At 39.9% G+C, this 22,542-nt stretch overlaps 1 protein-coding gene across 3 annotated transcripts in view; it reads left to right on the top strand.

Moving 5' to 3' along the window:
* plppr5a (phospholipid phosphatase related 5a) overlaps nt 1-22,542 on the top strand; it is a 66,853-nt gene that overhangs the window by 35,867 nt on the left and 8,444 nt on the right. The window contains exon 5 of one of the 3 annotated variants that reach the window (XM_051700427.1): nt 12,914-12,936. The exons of 1 other annotated variant lie outside the window; for it this stretch is intronic. In XM_051700427.1, coding sequence (XP_051556387.1) covers nt 12,914-12,916 — 3 coding nt within the window. In that variant the 3' untranslated portion in view covers nt 12,917-12,936. Of the gene's footprint in view, nt 1-757; nt 2,646-12,913; nt 12,937-22,542 lie in introns of those variants that run through there. One more of the 3 variants, XM_051700425.1, reaches the window with a different exon arrangement.

Below are 22,542 nucleotides of genomic sequence, written 5' to 3'. Positions count from 1 at the left end.
GGCGCAATGTCCATAAAATGACTTTTGAAAATCCTTTTCCAGTAATCACGAACAACTAGAAAAGTCATGGAAATTCATTGGTCAAAAGATGTGGGAACTCTGCTCCTAGTGACCCACAGATCAATACATGGTAGATCATTTCAGTATTCAACAGCATTGTTCTGCAGGACTGCCATACAATATTCAACAGGTAGCAAGTCCCCTTTAGGTCATGTACCCACTGTCCACTTTCAGATATTGTCACCTTTGACCTCTATTATGCCTTGCAATCAGTTTTTGAGCAACTGGGGTTCCACCCATCTTTGATTAATCATTCAATATGATTTTGATATCGTATAAGGGTGAGTCCAGGGGCTCTGTGAAGCAGTTCTTCAAGATTATCCATATGCCCAAGACATATACACCTGCAATGCATGGCTAGCACTCACACCACACTAGGTTATTTCAAGGCTGCATCATTAATCTTTAAGGTTGTTTTTACTTATTCCAAAAGCCTTAGAATAGTGTACATCAGGTTTAGCTTTGCAATGGAATGGAGAGGTATAAATCAACTCATTTTCATTTGAGTGTGTTAATTCTTTTACACAAGTCTTAAATGCCAGAAAATTCCAGTAGACCTCTAGCTAAGTCTTGCTTCTATGCTAAGTCTTACCTGACCTGCTTTGTATTGTCCCAGGAGAACATATTTGACTATGCAACTGGATTATGCCAAGTATTTTTCATAGATTTTTAACTGTGCATTTTGTTTGATTTTCAGAATCCCATCACTTATGCTGAGATCACATGACAATGACAAGACAGCAACCAAAAAGCTGTGGATAATGTTGCTGCTCTCTGAAGTGACATCTTACTTTGAGTGCAGCATCGATATGTGCTATTTTAACACTTCTATTTTCAAGTATCTGAAAAATTTGTCACATCACCTTGTTGTCCTCCTTGTTACTCTTTGTTGAAAATGATTATGCTGGGGTTGTATCCCTATTTTTATACAAATATATAACTGTTAGCATTTTTGTAATTGAATATGCAGGGTACAGAGTGAATGTGGAATTGTAACATGATGTCATTGAAATGTGTTAAACATATCCTGATGTATTATTATAACCATCCTGATCTCGTGAAAATTACGTGACTGTGGCGACATTTTTGCAAAATTATATTAAAGCAGTTCCCAGGTGAAATGTCCAATGTGTGGCACTAAAAGCGCATTAAATGTTCTCTCCATTTAGATTCGGTTTTTAAAATTAGTGCAATTTTGAGTTTTAAATAAACAAAACCTACCTCCCTACCATAAACCTAAACCTAACCAATAGTGTCATAAAGCAAATGTGAGGTGAAAACAGGTGAGGTTTTGAGGGTTAATACTCTGTTGGGTTTTAAAGCAACAAAGTCTACCTTCCTACCCTAAACCTTAAACCTAAACCTAACTGATAATGTCATAAAAGTAAGAGTGACATGAAAAACGCAATTGCTGAAGCAACACATCATTTTGTGATGCTTCCATGACACTTTCGGCTCACGTGTTGACTTATGTGCTCTCCTGGACTCATATCCCAAACCTTTGCATCAGTTGAGCAAACGTGCAATTTGATTGTGCTGAACATGCTTGTAAATGCAGTTGGTTATGTAATGCAAATGTTAAAATGTATCGTCTTACAAGTCATGCACTTTAGTAAATGCTTTGATGTCATAAGATAGCATTGTATGAGGAACTTGTGATTTGTGTAAAAGGGAATAAAAGCAATTGTTGTTGTAGCACCTCAAGTGTTTATTTCCCCAGACTGCCCCAGTATGTACAATGAGCCACGTAAAACTCATTTAGCAAAAATGTAGGTATAGTAATGTGATTCTATAAGACCAGTTTGATTATAAAATTGTGTGTGGATCCTTAGTTGAATTTTTATAATTGACTCTAAAAGAGGCTTTTGCCTGATAAGAAATATCACTTCTCATACAAGTCTGGTTCTTTAGAGAGATTCTCTGATGTTTGGAATAACTTCTCTTCACAATTCTTTCTTCCCACCGAAATGTATCATGTTACCAAGTCTCAGCCTATGACAGCACATCCACAGTCTGTTCGTTGACTGTCTGATGCATACACAAAACTTGAAAGTACTTTCTTGATCTGGCAAGCGCTAATCTGACTGGCTGAATTTAAGCATCTTCTGGGAGTAATGGTCAGCAAGGTTTTTTATCAGTCAAAGTCTTGTTTTCAAGTTACTGGGTTGATTTAAGCACTTTTTAGGAAGAACTGGATTTACCAAAGATTTTGATTGCCAGTTTAGTGACATCAAATCTTATACCCTCAGTGAGCACTTTATTAAGAACACTATGGTACTAATAAAGTGCCTGGCATGGTCTTCTGCTGTTGTAGCTCAACCACTTTAAGGTTCGACGTGTTGTGCATTCTGAGATGCTATTCTGCTCACTACAACTTTATAGAGTGGTTATCGGAGTTAGCGTATCCTTTCTGTCAGTTCGAACCTGTCTGGTCATTCTCTGTTGACCTCTCTCATCAACAAGGAGTTTCCGTTGCAGAACTGCCACTCACTGGATGTTTTTTTTTTTTTTTTTTTGGCACCACTCTGAGTAAACTCTAGAGACTGTTGTGCATGAAAATCCCAGGACATCAGCAGTTACAGAAATACTCAAACCAGCCTGTCTGGCACCAACAATCATGCCACTGTTGAAATCACTGAGATCACATTTTTTTTCCCCATTCTGATGGTTGATGTGAACTTTAACCGAAGCTCCTGAACCGTATCTGCATGATTTTATGCATTTTATGCTCAGTGAGTGTACAGTATATTCAGATCTTTGTTTGAGTCCCTTCGTCTTTACAATCTGTGTCAAGGGAATTTGTAAGTGTTACTTTTAGCAGTAACATGACAGATGTGTGGTAGACTGAGACAGTACTCACTACAGCTGAGATTTTATGGTGGGCTGATGCTGACATGAGGTGATAAGCAAAAAAATCATGATTGATTTTGGTGTCAATATAGCAGAGAGCACCTTGGGCAGGGCTGATGGATTTAATTGTGACTGGTATTTATTTCAGTACTCACAAAAAAGCTTTTTATTGGGTAATCATGCTTGGTTGTGTATGATGTGTCACTTGTGTGCTTTAATGTGTGTGTGTTTGTGCGGGTTTTGGTGGATTATGAGGAAATTTTGTTAGGTTACAAACTGGTAATTACAAGGGTATTATGTTATAAATGTGGTTTATGAGGACATTTCTAGTGTCCCCATAATTCAAATCGCTTAACATACTAAATGTTTTTTTGAAAATGTAAATATGTAGAAAGTTTGTGAGGGTTAGGTTTAGGGGTAGGGTTAGGGGATAGAATCTATAGTTTGTACAGTATAAAAATCATTATGTCTATGGAGAGTCCTCATAAGGATAGCCGCACAAACGTGTGTGTGTTTTGTGAGTCTGCCCTTGATGCCGCCTCTCTGAGTATGCAGTCTCTAGTGGGTTAGAGAATGTGTTTTTTTTTTTTTTTTTTTTTTTTTTCTTGCCAAACAATCATCAGCCTGAGCTTGATAATACCTGTACCTGTTAAGGAGAGAAAGACAGAGCTGGTAAGATAGAGGGGATGGACCTTCATTGTATCGATCATTTAGTTCATACAGATATATGGCAATATTTGCATTTGGATATGTTTACAATTTCACAATCAAATACAGTGGCCCCAAAAGTAACACTTAAATCACAATTAAAAATGTGGTAAATGTATTGCTTTAGATAACTTTAAAAAAATCATGCTTAACTTTTGAACTACACTTTTCTGAGCCAAGGTCATTGGTTCAATGTCTCAAAGTCGGTTCCCCTTAAGTTCCTAGGTCGTAGCAGAGTAACAACAGATGTAGTCCATCATATTATCTATATACTGTATGTCACAAATGTTTGACAGCCAAATATGCTTGTCCTCAATTTTGAACAATATCACTATTGTTTTATCATTTGAAACCTAACAGAGTTTTTTTTTTCTCTAAAATATGTGGTTTGAAATGTGTTTTTGCTATTTTTCGAATTCAGTACATGCCTCTTGGTTTGATATTTTATTATATAAAGCAAAGGCATTCATTCATTTTTTAGTGTGGCTAATATGTCCAAATATTTTTTGGGAAAATGTATGTTTACTGTGTCATAGACCTTGTAGCATCAAAGATCTGCAGTATTTGAATTTACATTCTGCAGAGTTATATTTTTTACACCATACTGAGCGTGTGTTTGATCTCTCACAGGCCAGTGATGAGATTTAAAATTAATGCTTGAATACAGTAAACCCAGTGTCTCATGGTGGTGTAAATAATTTATTATTTATTTCACTTATGTAGTACTACTGTATGTCCTGAACCCCTTGAACACTGTTTGTATCATCAATTGATGCATCGGAACTATGTGTAAAAAAAAAGTTTTTTTGGAAAAGCGCATTACAAATAAATTGAAGTTGAAAATTGAAAGAGCTACTGCATTAGCTGACTTTACATTGACTTTAATTCAAGGTTATTTTTAGTGACAGTTCTGTCATTTTTCCCAACAGGTTTGGAAAAAACTGCACATCAGTATTTGTTACAGTATAGATATACAGTATATGATTAAGGTTATGGTCCTGTAATGGAAGCAGTGAAGTTGTTTGTTTGATTTAATTTGTGATGTCCTTTTCTTAAATGTTTGCAAGCTTTAAAATGTTTTTGTTTTTGTTTTTTTGTAATATGTTTACTTAGATGGCTTACATGCTTTCTTTAACATTTGGTTTATAACAGGACTTGATGCCCAAAACCCAAATGTTGCGAATAAAATTTTGATTGTGTGAAAAAGCCCAACATTTGTTTTGTTTTTTTACAATGCACAATATTGTATATTAGTTGGACAATATATTTAAACAATTCTGTGTTGATGTCAGAAGCCAATGACCTCGGAGACTGAGCTAGCAAAGAAAGCAGATCTTCCCTGAGCTTAAGGTGTCGAACACTAATAAAATATTTACCCAGACTCACTGTCACACTATATCTTTTATGAATGATCTCTCATATTCTGTGATTATGTTCTTCCTATTTTGTTTGAAGATAAATTATCTCATATTATATTTCATTGATTATTTACTGTTGTGTGCATACTCATGATAACACAAGATTATATGTGAATGAACTCAATGGTTAGTCTGAAATGATAAGCTTACAGCAGCAAAAGAGCTGTTTGTTTAGAGTTGAGATAAAAAATTAGAAGACTTCCAGTGATCTTGTTAATTAGATGCTGTTTCAGTGAGAGAGTGTTACTACGATTGTTCTACTTAAGTTTCTTCAAATGTATTAGTTACAGTGCTTGCAAGAAGCATAGTATTGATATTCTTTAAACTGGTTAGGGTTTTTCTAAGTATTAAAGGGATAGTTCACCCAAAAATGAAAATTCTGTTATCATTTACTCACCTGCTTGTTGTTCCAAACCTGCATAAGACTTTCTTTCTGCTATTGAACACAGATGGAGGTGTTAAGCTGAAAGTTAGCCTCAATCATCATTCGTTTCATTGAATTTTTTTCCATACATTAAAAGTAAATGGTGACTAAAATTCTGCCTAACAACTCCTTTTGTGTTCATTGGTAGATAGGATGACCAGATGTCCTGATAAAACCGGAACAGTCAACATTTTCAAAATCATATCCCGCGTCCCAACAAAATTAAAGTTGGGATGCCTTTTATCCCAATAATAAGTCTTTAATTATAGTTTGATTTCTTTACATTACATTTTAAACTGATATTGCTGTGCTCTGTGCTTTTCCTATCATGAGCAACCAACAGAGAATAAAGATAGGATAAAATAAAAATAAAATTTCAGCACCAAAATATATATATATATATATATATATATATATATATATATATATATATATATATATATAATTTTTACAACAGCTCTCAGTTCATAACCCTCTTTAGGGTTTTTTAGTCCAAAAGTTCACATCTAATAATGACCTATAAAGAGTGATGTAGGAGGAACATTTTGTGCAGTGGAATATGTGTTGTTTCTCCTCTGCTGGGTTGTAGTGTATCAGTTCTGTGGCTGTATATGAGAACACAGCTGCTGGTCCAGTTAGAATGTTGGATTCAAGGTCGGAGGCCGCTGGCTCAGAGTTCAGGGTCCTCCTGGATTTGTGCTTTCATCTCCTACATTAATGAAGCTCATATGTGGTGGGTGAGTCCCAGTATTAATGCCCACTGCCTCCCCTCTGCCCCATTTACAATCAAAGTCTCCCACAGACAAAAAAATGCATAGGATGTTTCGAATGACATTTCAAGAACTCTGTACCCAGGGGGAATCTATCTTGTTTTTATTTCTGAATGTTTCATTCAGTCTTCTCATAAAATTAGCTTAATTCAAAGGAAGGACTTTGCAAGGGCATGAGTCATTGTCCATAAAAAGATACAGTATATAACAGTGTATGAGATATATTTGAATAATTATAATTAACTTTAAAAATGAAGTCACTTTTTAATAAAAATAGTCTTTTGAGCACATATCAAATGTAGGGTTTGGCTGATCTGCATGGGCCAGTTAGCTGCTGCATATAGATGCTATAACTACACCGCTCTGTTGGCAAAAAGCATCTTTCTTCATTGATGACCATTCAAAATTAGCCATATATTCTGACAAAAATAAAATGTTTCGCAAGAAAATATAAAAAATATTTTATAATTGTCAGTCGCAATAGTCTTGTAGCGCCATACAGACTGATCTCGCAGTGAAATCGGAAAAGGTAGGTTGACTTTTCTTTAGCTGAAATCTGTCTGTGCCAACCAAAATTCAAAACACTGCCCCAAGTGGCCAAAGGAGTAAGTGTTGTTGGGCATATTGGCATGTGTGAGCTCAATTTTCTGGGTGTAATGTCCACAGAGGGGAGCCAAAAGCGAGTTGTGAAGCGAGTTGTTTTCAGCTGTACAGGTGTAATACAGTGAAAACAGATGCATATTTTATAAACAGTATCTCAAAACCCAAACCAAAACCTAACCATCAGTGGAGTAAAAATGCAATGTTAGAGGGGAAAATGCAACCTCTGTATTGCGCTTGTCACTGATTATACTGGTTTCAATGGAGGATTAGATTTTTCGTAAGTACTGACCGATTTCAGTTGAACAACTTTCGACCTACTGTTGCCGAATTCACAGTGTGAACTGTCTTACAGGATTCGTTGCAGTAAACAACCACTAGTTCAATTAATGACCTTGCAAGGTCGTGTTGAGAAAGGCTATCAAGAAGACCAGTGAATTTGCCCTGACTCTTCATGAGAAACACTCTGATGTGTCACACTCACTGATGTGTCAGCAGGCTGCAGCATCTCTTTTATCCTCGACTGTTCATCTGTCTCTATTAATTTGTAGATCACATAGCAGAGAACAACACAGGCGCATGTATTTCATATTCTGTATGCAAAGTTCTCTTCTGTGAGTAATGCAGAATTTCCACCCATGTGACTGCATGCTGTGTGATTACAGTAGCTCTTTTACCCATTTATACTGCTAGAGACAAACTAGAACAATCTCATTATAATCACTATGGGATCATAAATGGAAAGTTCTAATTTTGTCACATTGCGTCACTCACTGTCAGTTGGCATAACATGTTTTCCTCAAGTAGAACATGTTCTTGCATTAACATCCTTGTTGGTCTTGGAACAATATTCCAATCAACAAATCAGGTTTTAGGGTTAGGTTTATAGGTTTAGGGTTAGGTCTAGGGTTAGGGGCTTAAAAAAATACTCATCAACAAATCATTACCCTCTAATTTTAGGGGAACACTGAAAAGAAATGGTATCCAAAAATGTACTAACATCCAAATTAACTGGTTTTAATTGTCAAAAAAGTTTAACATCACTTAATCAACCTGAATACATTAGGTTACACCAACTAATGTTTATAGGTTAGATCAGGTAGAAATAGATCTTAAAGGTAACAGTTGCAGGTTACCACATTTACAGTGAAGGTTATGGTTAGGAAAATGATGTTGATCTAGGAACATGTCATAATTGGTTAAATCACAAAGTGTGGTGCAGTCCTGTACACACACAGCAGAGGCAGGTGAATAAGAAACATGCATCTGAAAACAGTGTCGGGCACAGACCTCAGCAGGGGCGGAAGGATAAAAAAGGGCACCGATATTTTTTGGAATGAGAAGTACTTAATTTTTTTTTTTTTTTTTTTTTTTTTTTTTTTAACAGTATTTAAGCATATTTTCTTTTATTATATGTGTATGCTAATTTTTCCATTCTTTCCTTCATCACAATTAAGTTAGAAGTAACTTTAATTTAGAATCACATTATGTTATTTCAGTTGAAATGACCAAAGTTCAGGCACGAAACTCTACATGGCGCAAGCTGATAGGTTCTTTGAACTTATCTATTAGCCAATCGGCTCACTCACATGTAATATCTTAATCCAGTCAGCTCGCATGGTGCAAGCTGATAGGTCCTTTGACATGTAATCGGGAAGCCAATCAACAGCTTTAGTCCTTCTTTGTCTAACATTTACATTTCTCAGTTTTTCAGATAATTCGGTTTCACTGCAGCACGCTGCAAGAGTTTTTCTCTGAAGCCCTCCTCCTCCCCAGCAGCACATGTCTAGATCTGCTATATTGGGATTGTATGTATGTCTAATTGTGCAGCAGCATGTCCTACATGCTCGATGCAGCACATCTTGTGATTTGTCTAACCATCCACCAGCAGCATGGCCACATGCTAACAGTAACTCAGCATGTCTGTGTATGTTCAAGTCTTCTTACTTGCTCTGTTATCAATATGTCATATGCACATTAACATGCTAAATATTTCAGAGAGTTGTTATGACTGAAATTCAGTTAAGCAGACAATCAATACAAATAAAAGCAAATTTGATTACATTTATTTTAACTGGGCAGTTTCAACTGTGCTCACATTGTTGTGCAAAATCTTTACTTCTTTAGAAACAACTTCTAATATTTGGCCTTACAAAGAGTAATTTCAACATCTGTTTTATCCAACCATTTGGCTGGTTAGTTTTGGCAGTTAGCCCCTGCTGGTATATGCTGTAACTACTCCTTAATTCTGGCAAATATTTGTTTCTCCATTGATAGCCATTCAAAATTATCCATGTATTCTAATAAAATACATTTTTGTTTGCAAGCATAGATATTTCATTATATTATAGATGTTTCACCAGTGACCAGTTTTTTGTAGGGCTCTTAAAAGCATGAAATGTATTTTGCCATTGACGTCAGAGCTTTAGGCTGTGCACATCTTGTGGTACCATCAGCCAATCAGTGTTGTCAGGACATAATTTTCCTGCAGCTTCAGGGTAAATGGTCTCATTGTGTTTACTGCTCAGATAATTGGCTCAAAAAGTTTTTTCTGAAACTGAGTGTCCAAAAAAACAAAAAAAACAAAAAAACAAAATGCCATTGAGATGAATGGAAATGCATCATTGACCTATTTATTTGTCATTCCAAATATTATTAATCATGTCCTAATGGGCCCTTTTCACAGTTTGATTACGTATTTCTGCTTTCATTTAGCAGGGTAAATCTAGAAAAATTTTTCTCTCTTAATGCACATTATTTAATGTATATTTATATCACTATACTTTGTGTTTTATAACCCTGGCACTGATTTTTATTTATTTAAAAAACAAATTTTTTTATAGCAAACTAGTCAACACTGCTGTGGTTTCAAATACACCTGAGGGAGTGACAGTAAATTTTGCACCCTTCTCCCTTCCACAATCCATCTTTTTCTTAATTTCTCTCTCAATTGAAAAGTCTTGGAAACTTACGGTGTATAGTAATGAAGTACAAATACTTAGTTACTGTACTGTAGTAACTGTTTTGAATATTGAGAACTTTACTGAAGTATAAATATTTCTGATAACTTTCACTTCGCTACAAAATAAACACTTTTACTCCGATATATTTTTCCATACTCTTTAACTACTTCTGCGACTGAACACCACAACAGATAACATATCTGAAAATGTAAACTGAATGCTGCTTGATGATAGTGATGTCTGATTCACAAATGAATTGTTTGAGCTGAATCATTCGATTTGATTCTTCTGAACTGTTAAAATGATAAAAAGTAGTCTTAATGATTTTATTTGCTGATCGATTCTCGAATCTGAAACAAAATCCCAAGGGGAACCCTGCACAATGCATGTTATATCTGCACTTAGGAATTTAAAGAGAAGAGACTGCTTATGTTTTTGACTATAAATTAATTTAATACATTTTTGCCTTAAATATCATGAACATGGTGAAATGTTATGTTTGATAATATTTGTTAAAACTCCTTTTTTGGAGAATTGTTAATATATGTAATATTTAGCAGTTCATAAATCAATAAAATGAGGTTACCATTTAATCCCTATGAGTCGTTAGCTCTATGGATGAACACTGAGCACAGATGAACTATAGGCAGGTCAGAATAACAGTCTGACAGATAGTAAAACATGTTATTACTCAGAGGTGTGCAGTGGCCAGTCTCAGTCAGACCTTGAGAATGATAGTTTTCCCTGCATCCACGTAGCCATTCGTCCATCCACGCAGTTACTCTCACTTCTCTCGCTGATAAGAGAGCAGAGGCAGGCATGGTGTCAGCACGTTGCTCACCCTGTCAGAGTAAATCAGCTGTAACTCTGCAGTGTGGATGAAGGGACACAGGGCTGAGTGGCATCTCAGTGGCTTAGTGTCTTGCAGTAACAAAGACAAACTAGCCACTTTTCTTTTCTACACAAGGCATTCCCTAATGAAAAGGCCAGCATAGTATAGACCTACCTACCTGCTGGCATGCTGGTGCCCCCATTAGCAACACACACACACACACACACACACACACACACAAAGTGTTTCATAACATCCAAATTAACATTTTTTTTTTTTTTTTTTTTTTCCTCAAGTAGACAATATTATTTCACATGACTGAATCAACCTGACTACATTTGGTTCCACCAACAAAATTAATTTTTAAGAGTTAGATGAAGAAGTAATAACTCCATTTGCTGGTCACCATATTTTATAGTACAGAATTCGTACCAGATTCAGAAAATCTGATCATCTCTGCCAGGGCCAATTTGATAACGATAAAATGACAACATGGCAAAAATATACAATATTTGCAATTACTAGAAAATTGTTAGCTCTCCATGTTTACAGAAAGGTGTGGCATTTCAAATTTAAGTTTAAATCACTTAGATTTTAGCTTTCTAAAAGCTGAGCTTTGTATTTCAGACATTTTAATTAACATAGCAACAGATCCATTGAAACAAACTTACTGAAGGTTGAGTGATTGTCTTCACATTTTTTACATGCCATTAAAAAAAAAAAAAAGAAAAAAAACAATTCCAACAGAGTTAAAAAATACTAAAAATGACAAAAAGACTTCTTTTACTTGGAATTTAAATGTCATGGACACTGGCAATATGGTTACTGTCTCTTTAAGAAGATCGGGCTTGAGCGCATAAAACAACATTAAAGGCACTCTGGGTAGTTTGTTTGGTTGAGTTTAATCTTTTGAAAGCTGTAAAGTCCCATTATTTTCATACAGTGTCATGCTGTTGCATCTGTATTGATTTACTTTAAGTATTCTTTCATTTTGTGACAGTAAAGAATATTGATATCATCATTTTGCACTGCAAGGAATGAGGATTAACAGAGTGAGATTGTGAGACAAAAGTCAGTATTGAATTTGTGATGATCTGTTACCTGAAGCACGTTCATCCATTCAGCTAGTATCTGTTCTCGCTGTATCTTCTGTGATTTTCCCCCGCTGTCAAGTGAAGTGTCCGTGTAATGGCGCAACAGCCAATGTTTTGAGAGCCCACTCTCTCATTTGTTTGGGTGTGAGACGATAAAATACAGTAGAGACTGTGTCCGCTTTAATACAGAATGCAATTCTGATCCCTTATATACCAGATAATATGGACGGTCGGTCACTGTTATGCGACACGTGACTGAAAGTTTATTAATCAACATGCGGACCTGCTGGCCCAATTTATGGGCGGCCCACCGATAATTCACCCGGTCCTCCTGATTAGCCACTCCAGCTCTGATATTAGCCTTATATTATCATCACTATATAGTCCAGATAGCAAGGTCACGATGATACAATGTTGATTTTTCATCCTAACCATCATTTTTTTGGTGAGATTGTAATTTCAGTTTTAACATTTCTGTATCAAAGTGATGTCAAATCAACATCAGATTCTAATGTTGATTCAATGACATTAACATTGATTTCTTATTGAAATTTCAATGTTGTTTTTACATTATGTGTGCAAAAGTGATTTAGAACCTACATTAGATTGTAACATAGTTTCAGTGACATTAACGTTGACTTTGTTTCAATGCTTGTTTGCTATCTGGGTGGTTACCTGTTAGTTACTGTATTAGTTATACAGTAGTACTTCTACTTATAAAGCTCTAAATGAGCTTATCAGTAGGCAATATTCTTTCACACTATATGATACGTCATGCTCATTAAAGATGCGCATTTTCACGGCGAATGACTCAGTTATTTAAAAACTCAGCCGATGAGACCAACAAGTCTGATTTTTTGGGGTAGAATTATGGTGTATGCCTTTATTATATATTATGAACAATTTATAACTTACTATTTATCAGACTGAGATCCATGAGTATTGTTCACTGTAGTTTTGCACTAATCCTAAAACATATTAAGATTAGTATTTTTAGAGAAATACAAAATTTACTAACTGTCAAGTGCATTTTAAAGTAACTAAGTATTACATATTTAGGTGAGAAAATTATTTTTCAGTTCAAAGAGTGATTTAAAAAAAATACATTATGTCTGTGCATTCATAGGGTACAGTACTAATGGCCTGTGTATTCATAGAATAAAGCTCTCTGTGCTTTCTGTTTTATCTCTGCAGTGAAAACTTTCATTGTAAGAGAGGATGCATTTGGAGTCCTCAGATACTTGACTGATTCAATGAGACAGAGAGGCAGGCAGCCCATCCTCTGACCATTTCCAGACCATTCTTCTGTCCCTCTCTCTCTCTTTCGCTTTCACTCTGTCATTGTAAAAGCCCCCAAGCTTTGTGGCATAAAGTCCAAAGAGAGTGCACTCTTTCAGCCTGCTTGCTGCAGAATAAAAATGTACTTTAAATATTTTTGCTTTTACATGCCAGTTCTTTCACTGCTGTAAAACTCTTTTCACTTTCAGTCTAGGTAGCTCTTAAAAAGTGTCTAAGACATAATTGGACAAAAGGGCTATTTTATTTGCTCTGCCCAGTTAAATTCAGCGAATAAGATGGCTGCTCTACTAACAGTATATGTTAGAATTATTAGAATTGCTTGTGATGTTCCTCATGTGTTCACTCAAGCTCAGTTTTCCTCCTTGAACCATGCTTATTCAAAATATTACAACTCCTAATCATGCAAATGTGTCAAAAACATGTTTAGTACACGAACTCTCAAATAGCCAACAAATCACCATATGGCCCACTATATTTTATCGCAGTAAAGAAAAGCATGGATTGTCTCTGTAAATGCACTGATATCAAGGAATAAAGACCAACTGCTTCTTTATCTTAGTTTGATGCAGTTGTAAGATGTTTCATATTTGATAGCAGCAATATACTGTAACAGTATACTCAAAAAAATAAAAGATAAATAAACTTTCACTGTCATTTACTCAGTCCTCCCTTGTTCATATTATTCAAAACATTCATATAACCACAGGAACTTAAATTAGCTGGGTTGATTCAACTAAAAAAGTGTCTTGTCAACATTATTTTATTTTTGTTTGGTTAACTGAAACTGGGCAGAGGATTTCTAGTTCCCAGCATACTTTGCATGGGACTCGACAGGGAGAGTAATTGTTCTAATTAAGTGTTATTTTACGTGTCTTTGTGCAAGATGATTGTAAAGGGGGAGACTTGTTAGTGTTTAATGTTTTGTTATGTTGAGATTTAGAAGAATTTCTGTTATGTTGCAGTTTTGGGGGTTACCATCATGTTGAATAGTGGAGCTTGAGCCTTGTTTGAGAACAACTACAATTTGACCAGCCTACATATTGCTTTATCCATTGAGCAACTGCTGTACTAACAATAACATATTGACCAAGTTGCACTTAGTAGTGCTTCCCCCCAGCATGTATTTAGCATGCTAACATTTTCTATCACTAGCTAGCATATCACTAAAAGAGTTTCATTTGAGTTATTTTGACATGCTAATTTTTGTTGGGTTTACTTGATTCAGTTAAGTTTCATCTACTTGAAGTATTCAAGTTGAAATTACATGGTCATTTTAATTTCATAATACTCATATTCACATATTCAAATATGTGGATCCACTGCCCATGATTGAATCAAGTTCAGCCAAGGATTTATTTATTTTTTAGTGTATTCATGAGAAATGTTGAAATGATCTCTCCTAATACTGAACAAATCAGATACATACAAGAATTACAGGATAATTATTCTGTTACAATATAACAGAATCATTGTAAAGGTAGAAAAGAATACATTTACACTGTATACTAGAGAAATATTAAACATCAAATATCCCATCAAACACACACTAAAGTCACAAATAGAACATTATCAGAGGTAAAAATGAGTTGAAATGGCATAAAAATTCTCTTTTGTACTGGTTTGTTTCCTCAATAAAGAATTTTTTTTTTCTCCTCAATTTGTCTTTGTTCTTTGTTGTATCAACCTTGAACATCCTTGTGTGCCTCATCCAGATTTAAGAAATTATACATCAGAGTACATATTTAATTACGTATCTTGGTCTGAAATATTAAAGTTTTTTTTTTTTTTTTTAAGTTCACTGTAAGAGCCAGGGTCTGTAAGGCATTTGGTCAGGGTAAAAATAATGGTAAAAATCTAATAAGCTTGTGATATAATTTTTTTGTGAATATAATTCCAAAGGGATGTGGTGTCCGGTTTTGTTTAAGCTCATCATTTAGTTTTTCTTTCTAATTTCACTCCACTTGTGGTTTGACTGGCCTTGCTCTGGTATGCTCTGCTTTTAACAATAGACACTGCAAAAGGAACCAACTCTAAATTTATACAAAATGCAATTACACTGGCCATTTGTAAAACATTGTGTAATACATTACATTCTCTTAATATCCTCACAATAACAGTAATAATGTGTCAATGTGAGATTTCTTCTGTAAATCCCGGAAGCATTAAAGAAAATTAGGCCTTTAACAGCCCGCGTTACAGCAGATTCGGGCGAATTCCAATCAAAAGTGATCATCCCTGTGCCCTACTTACTCCAAAGGGCCGAATAAGCCATTAGACTAATAACATTTTTTTTGAAGTACCATGGAATGACATTTTTTTGGACATGCAGGCTACCATGGTAAACATTCAGAACCATGGTATTATTATATTGGTACCATCATTACACCATGGTTCTGCCACATTACTGCTGGTAAATATTAATCACAGAATATAGTAAAACAACATTACAGTAATATATAAGGAAATTAAGTGAAAGTATATAGAAAGTGTCAGTTCTTTAAATAGGATGATGAGGTCAGAGAGAAAGCAGCAGAGATGACAGGATGGTGAGGGAGCACAGATGAGAGAAAGTGAAGATAAGAGTGATGAGACAAGAAAAAGATCAGTACTTTGAAACACTGTGGTGTTACCAGGGTAATGCCATGGCACTGAATGATTATTTTATGTATACAGTATTTTATGATATTTTCAAGGTACTCCAAAGTACTTCCAAAAATACCATTTTACTATGGCACATGTTAAAAACATGGCATTACCACGGACCATGTCTAAACAACATTGTAATTCCAAAGTTCTTTTTGTGTGAAAGAGAACGGAACAGTGCATCTCTGGTGCATTTTTGGGCTGCCACCAGCAATTTTTCACACTAAAATTTAAAAGCTCACCATTCACACATACTTTGGACTAATTGCAAAAAAATTGGTCTCATTTTACAGAGAAACCCCCAAAATAAAATAAAAAAGACTCAAATTATTCATGAATAATTTTATATATGTTTATGATCTTATGTTAAACAAAAAAATTTTGGAAAATAAATAAATCTTTTTTTGTTGTTGTCCTAACTTTGTGAACATGTAATTCTAGTTCTCTATCTGTCACTTACTCGACGTTGTGTCGATGTAGTGACACTAGAGGTCACTCTTGGGAGCCCCAAACACCTCTGCTTTTTTGAAAAAAAGCCAATGAGTATTGGCAAGTGGAATTTGCATGCCACTTCCCCGGACATACGGGTATAAAAGGAGCTGGTATGCAACCACTCATTCAGATTTTCTCTTCGGAGCCGAGCGGTTGTATTCAGTGCGCTGAATTCAATTCCCTCCAAAGACGTACCTCAAAACTGCTGGATTTACGGCGTATTTCAGCGGCTTCTACCCCTCTGCACCCATGGAGTGCAGAGAACGCCCCTGGGTGCTTCGGCAAAGCGAAAATAAGAGAGTATATTCTAAAAGAGTATATTTTCATTCACAAAAAGAGCAGCACACACTGATCTTTTTGAAGATGCCTTTCCATTTGTGCGTTATTCCTGGTTGCGATTATCTCTCCGCTTCTGTTGGCCACGATCACTGTCTTACGTGTCTGGGCACTGCCCATGCGGAGACATCGTTCGTGGATGAGTCATGTCCTCATTGCGAGAACATGACCATGGCAACGTTGCGGTCACGGCTTGCTTTTGTAAGAGAGCAAGCCACCCCAGCGGCTCCCCACACCGGTCCTTCTACCTACAGGTTTGAGGCCATGTCGGTTAGCACTGGGGGTGATTTGGGGACATCAATGGGACCACCTCCGCCGGGTATCCCCCCACGGACCTCCCATTCCCCAGCATGCTCGCTTGCCCCAATCGGGCTCTCGGACGAGTCCGCCGGCTCGTCTCAGGGTGAGTTCGACTTCTCGTTCGGAGCTCAGGAAGACGATGAGTTATCGGAGAGCGGGCTCGTCCAGTCTGACGCAGAGGCTTCGGCTGGGCTCCCTCCTTCGGGAATGGTTGCCTAGTCTCAAGCCGTCACGGAAATGATGGACATGCTTTCCCGGGTGGCCACGGGCATTGGGCTAGAGTGGAACCTTCCACTCTCCCCTGAACCTTCACGGCTCGACGACCCCCGCCCCGGTCCTTTTCTTTCCGGAAGTGCATGAGGAGCTGACAAGATCATGGGAGGCACCTTTTACTGCCCGGTCCCGGTCTTTCAGCTCCCCCGCTCTCACTACCTTGATGGTGGAGCGGCCAGGGGGTATTCGGTGATCCCCCAGGTGGATAAGGCACTCGTGGTGCACTTGTGTCCGCAGAGCGCCACCACCTGGTGCGGGCGCCCGAAGCTCCCATCCAGGGCCTGTAGGTTTACGTCATCCCTGACGACTGTGGCCTGCGGTGCCGCTGGACAAGCTGCCTCCGCCCTGCACGCCAAGGCTCTCCTGCAAGTACACCAAGCCAAGGTGTTAAAAGAGCTGCACGAGGGTAGTTGCAGGAACTGCGCTCAGCGACCAACCTCGCTCACCGGGCGACGAAGGTCACGGTACAACGATGTCAATCCTGGTGGTCCAGGAACGCCACCTTTGGCTCAACTTGGTCGAGATGGGAGAGGCGGACAAGGTACGGTTCCTTGACACCCCCATTTCCCAGGTTGGCCTGTTTGGTGATGCCATCGAGGACTTTGCCCAGCAGTTCTTGGCGGTGAAAAAGCAGACGGAGGCCTTACAACATATCCTGCCCCGGCACGGCTTAAGACCCCGCACCCTGTCTGCTCGTCGCCAAGGGCATCCTCCTGCAGCAACAACACCGGCTCCACCGCATCCTGCCCCTGTGGCCCGGCTCCGGTGTGGAGCCCTCCGCAGGAAGCAGACGCCACCCGTCTCACGGCCGGCTGCTAAGAACCCGAAGAAGGCTTCTAAGCACCCCCGAGTCGGGTGACCCAGGGGCGAGGTGACCCGCTTCTCTGGAGCTGGTCGACAGACCACTCCATCCCTGGTGAAGGGCCGGAAGGAGAATCTTTTGTCGACGCATGCCCAGGAGGCTTCGGCACCCAAAAGCCTGACAAAAGAATGGTTTCCTCATCTCCTGGGTCACATGTCCATTGCGCACGGCCGTCGCCACGACCACTGTCCACTGTCCCATTTTGGCAGGTATGGCGCTCCAGCAGCAGACCCCCCCGCCCCTGTACGCCCAGCTGTGGCACAAACACGCACACACAGGATTGGTTCCAGTGGACTACGGGGATGAGATTCCTCCTCCCCCCTCCTCGGCCAATCTTATGGTGGGCGGCAGGAGCCAGGTAAGTGCTTCATTGTCCCTGGACTCAGCACAGCCACGGAGCTCAAGTCCCCTCGACATGGCACCTCAAGCTCCGCCCCACCGTGAAGCCCCACCCGCCGGTACGTTCGACATGATAATTCCCTTGGTCCCCCTCGCCCAGAGTTTGGGTGTGTGGCTCGTGCTTTCCAACCCGTCGCGATGGCTGACCTGGACAGTCCGACTCAGCTACGCGATTCAGTTCGCCAGGCACCCGCCCAGGATCATGGTGAAGGGCGAGAACGCCGCTACCTTGCGTGCGGAGATTGCTACCCTTCTGCGCAAGGGTGCGATATAGTCTGTCCAGCCGAGATGGAGAAAGGGTTCTACAGCCCTTATTTCATTGTACCGAAGAAAGCCGGTGGGTTGCGACCAATTCTAGACCTGCGAGTACAGAACCAGGCTTTGCACAGACTCCTGTCTAAGATGCTGATGCAAAAACGCATTCTAACGAGTGTCCGACATCAAGATTGGTTCGTGGCAGTAGACCTGAAAGACACGTACTTCCATGTTTTGGTCTAACCTCGACAAGGCCCCTTCCTGCGGTTTGCCTTCGAAGGCCAGGCGTACCAGTACAAGGTCCTCCCCTTCGGCCTGTCCTTGTCCCCTCGCGTCTTCACGAGGCCGCCCTTGCCCCGCTAAGGGAAGTAGGCATCCACATCCTCAACTATCTTGACAACTGTCTAATCCTAGCTTACTCTCAAGAGTTGCTGTGCGCACACAGAGACCTCGTGCTCCGGCACCTCAGCCGACTGGGGCTTCAGGTCAACTGGGAAAAGAGCAAGCTATCTCCATTTCAGAGCATCTCTTTTCTCGGTTTGGAGTTGGAATCAGTCTCGATGACAGCGCGCCTCACGAACAAGCGCACGCAGTCGGTGCTGAACTGTCTTAAGGCGTTCATATGGAGGACAGCGGCTCCTGGACTGGCCTGTGGCTGCGTTGGCACATCAACTGCCTAGAGTTGTTGGCAGTACTGCTTGCCCTGCGGAGGTTCTGGCCATTGATCCAGGGCAAGCACGTGTTGGTCCGGACGGACAACACAGCGACGGTAGCATACATCAACCATCAAGGCAGTCTACGCTCCCATTGCATGTCACAACTCTGCTGCCGTCTCCTCCTCTGGAGTCAGCAGCGCCTCAAGTCGCTACGAGCCACTCACATCCCGGGCGACCTCAACACCACAGCGGACGCGCTGTCACATCAGGTTACAATCAGGGGAGAGTGGAGACTCCACCCTCAGGTGGTCCAGCTGATTTGGAGTTGATTCGGTCAAGCACAGTTAGTCCTGTTTGCTTCCCGGCAATCCTCCCACTGCCCTGCCCGAGGCACCTCTCGGTATAGATGCGCTGACACACAGCTGGCCCCCTGGACTACGCGATTACTCAGGCTAGGGCGCCCTCTGTGAGGTGCCTGTATGCCTTGAAGTGGCATCTGTTCGCTAAGTGGTGTTCTTCCCGACACGAAGACCCCCAGAGATGCGCAGTCGGATTGGTGCTTTCCTTCCTGCAGGAGAGGCAGCTGTCACCCTCCACCATGAAGGTGTATGTAGCCGCTATTTCGGCTCATCACGATGCAGTAGATGGTAAGTACTTGGGGAAGCACGACTTGATCATCAGGTTCCTGAGAGGCGCTAGGAGGTTGAATCCCTCCAGACCACGCCTCGTCCCCTCGTGGGACCTCTCTGTAGTCCTTCGGGGTCTACAGGGAGCTCCCTTTGAGCCCTTGGAGTCAGCTGAGCTTAAGGCACTCTCTTTGAAGACTGCCCTCCTGACTGTGCTCACTTCCATCAGGCATTCTCTGTCAGCGAATTGTGCCTGGAGTTCGGTCCGGGTTACTGTCACGTGATCCTGAGACCCCAACTGGGCTATGTGCCCAAGGTTCCCATGACCCCTTTTAGGGATCAGGTGGTGAACCTGCAAGCGCTGCCCCAGGAGGAGGCAGACCCAGCCTTGGCATTGCTTTGTCCGGTGCAAGCTTTACACATCTATTTGGATCGCACGCAGAGCTTTAGGGACAGCGGAAAGGAAGCGCTGTCTCCAAACAGAGGATCGCCCACTGGGTCTTTGCATATCAGGCTCAGGATGTGTCATCACCAGCGGGGTAACGAGCCCACTCTACCAGGAGTGTGGTGGCCTCCTGGGCCCTGGCCAGTGGTGCCTCTTTGGCAGACATCTGCAGAGCAGCGGGCTGGGCAACACCCAACACCTTTGCGAGGTTCTACAATCTCCGGGTTGAGTCGGTCTCATCCCGTGTATTGGCAGGCACGAGCAGGTAAGTTCCGGGACAGCTGGCCGGGTGTACCGCTTGCGCATAGCACCTTTCCCCTCCCTTGAGGTGCGCACTTGACTCCCAGTCATGTTCACAGACTGTGATCCCTGGATGGCTTTCCTCCTTAGCCTTCTGGCAGCTGAGTTTGCGGAAAAACTCGCTGCCGGCTCAGTACATGCGCTAATGAGACCCTGTACTGAGGTAGGTGCTCCACATGTGCTGGTTCCCCGAAGGTGACCCCATGTGATATCTTCCGCAAAATCTTTTCCCTGTCGGTAAACTGCGTCTTCCTTGGGAGACACTTATGGCTCCCAGTCGGTTAACAAATTCCACTCTTTTTGGGGAGAAAAGAGAGGAAAAGAGGTCTCGGCTGGGCTAGCCTGTCCCTATTGTTAGGCAGTCGACTTGTTCCTGAAGGACCGTTCGACTCTCATAAGAGTGTTAGGGGAGGTTACGTGACGGCCTGGTTCTCTGGCTACGAGGCACACAGCGGTCTGCCCGTCACACACAGTTCAGATAGTTGTGGCGTTTTGTATAGGGACCCCTAGTGTCAGTGTCAGTGACAAAAGGAATTCTGTTTTTGAGAGTCATGTTTGTTGCAGCATTATTTTGTGTCTTCAGTACAAGGAAGAAGAACGTATTCATCTGATGTGCTCTGCCCCTGTCTGAGCTAGCATGCACAATCAAGTGTAGCCCTCAGGGCACAACACCTCTCACATGTGGTTATAACTAATCTGACACTAAATCCTTTCCATTTTTGGATACTTACAGTAACCTAACTGTACAATTGTAACAGTAGTGAATAAACTGAGTGAAGCATTATAAAAAGGTCAAAATTATAAGGCTATGATAGAAACATTGTTATTAAGGAATTAACATTTCCGAAGTTTTATAGATTCTCCCGGGGCAGTGAAGACTTCTAATATTTCATTATAGTTAATTGGAATGGAGGTTCTTTATTTTTGGCAATGTTCAGGTTGCCATGGTATCACCATAGCAATAACATTAGATGACACCAAAGTATGAGGTAAACTGTTGAAAATATAATCTTTAGCCCTGTGAATAATAAAAGTAATTATCTTAAATCCTCTTTGTATCTTTTCAGGTCAATGTGACAAAGATTCAAATATGTCAATCCATAACTGAGCAGAAGAACAAGGAGGTGAAAAGTAATAAAAACAATGTTTCAGTATATTTAAATAATAAATGTCCAGATGAGAAGTCATATTCCAGAGACCCTAAGATGCTGCATTAGTTTAAACCCACTCATAAAACATACATAATGTTTGAATAGATAGACCTAAACTCCAACTATTGACTAAATAGCAAAAGGTCTGGTTCATTTTGCAGCTCATTCCACCCAAGACTAACTCACTGTCCAAGTTATTTCCTGTCTGAATAACTCAAATGTAAAGCAACCAACAAAAGACCAGCATGAAAAACTCATTTCAAATAATGGTGAGGCAGTTTCTATGAATGTTTTTACAGAAAACACAGCAGCATAAAAAAATAGAAGAAAATGCATATAGACTCTGTGATCAAAAAGTAATAAGTACAGACTATTTCAATGACATTTAAAAAAATTAATTAATAAAACGGAAAATTACATTTTGCTTGTGGATATCTAACTTGCTAAAAGCCTCTTGCTTAAGTGCCTCAAAGAAAACAAGTAAAATAATCAGTTGGCATATACAATAATTATTTGATCCTCATAAGCACTTGTTGTTTCAATCCGGTTCTTTGCAAAATGCAAACACAACTTTGTTTCCAGGAACTTGCGTAAAGTCCACCAATCAGATTAGAGCTTGTCAGATTGAGAAAGTACTTTCCAGAGGTTGTGCAATATACACTCACTGAGCACTTTATTAGGAACACATGTACACCTACCTATTCATGCGATTATCTAATCAGCCAATCGTGTGGCAGCAGTGCAATGCAAAAAAAAAAAAAAATCATTCAGATACAGGTCAGGAGC

Source organism: Myxocyprinus asiaticus, chromosome 6 (assembly GCF_019703515.2).
Source record: "Myxocyprinus asiaticus isolate MX2 ecotype Aquarium Trade chromosome 6, UBuf_Myxa_2, whole genome shotgun sequence".
Lineage (NCBI taxonomy): Eukaryota > Metazoa > Chordata > Actinopteri > Cypriniformes > Catostomidae > Myxocyprinus > Myxocyprinus asiaticus.
The sequence above is the reverse complement of the archived record's forward strand: the minus strand, read 5'-3'. Positions and strand labels throughout refer to the sequence as shown.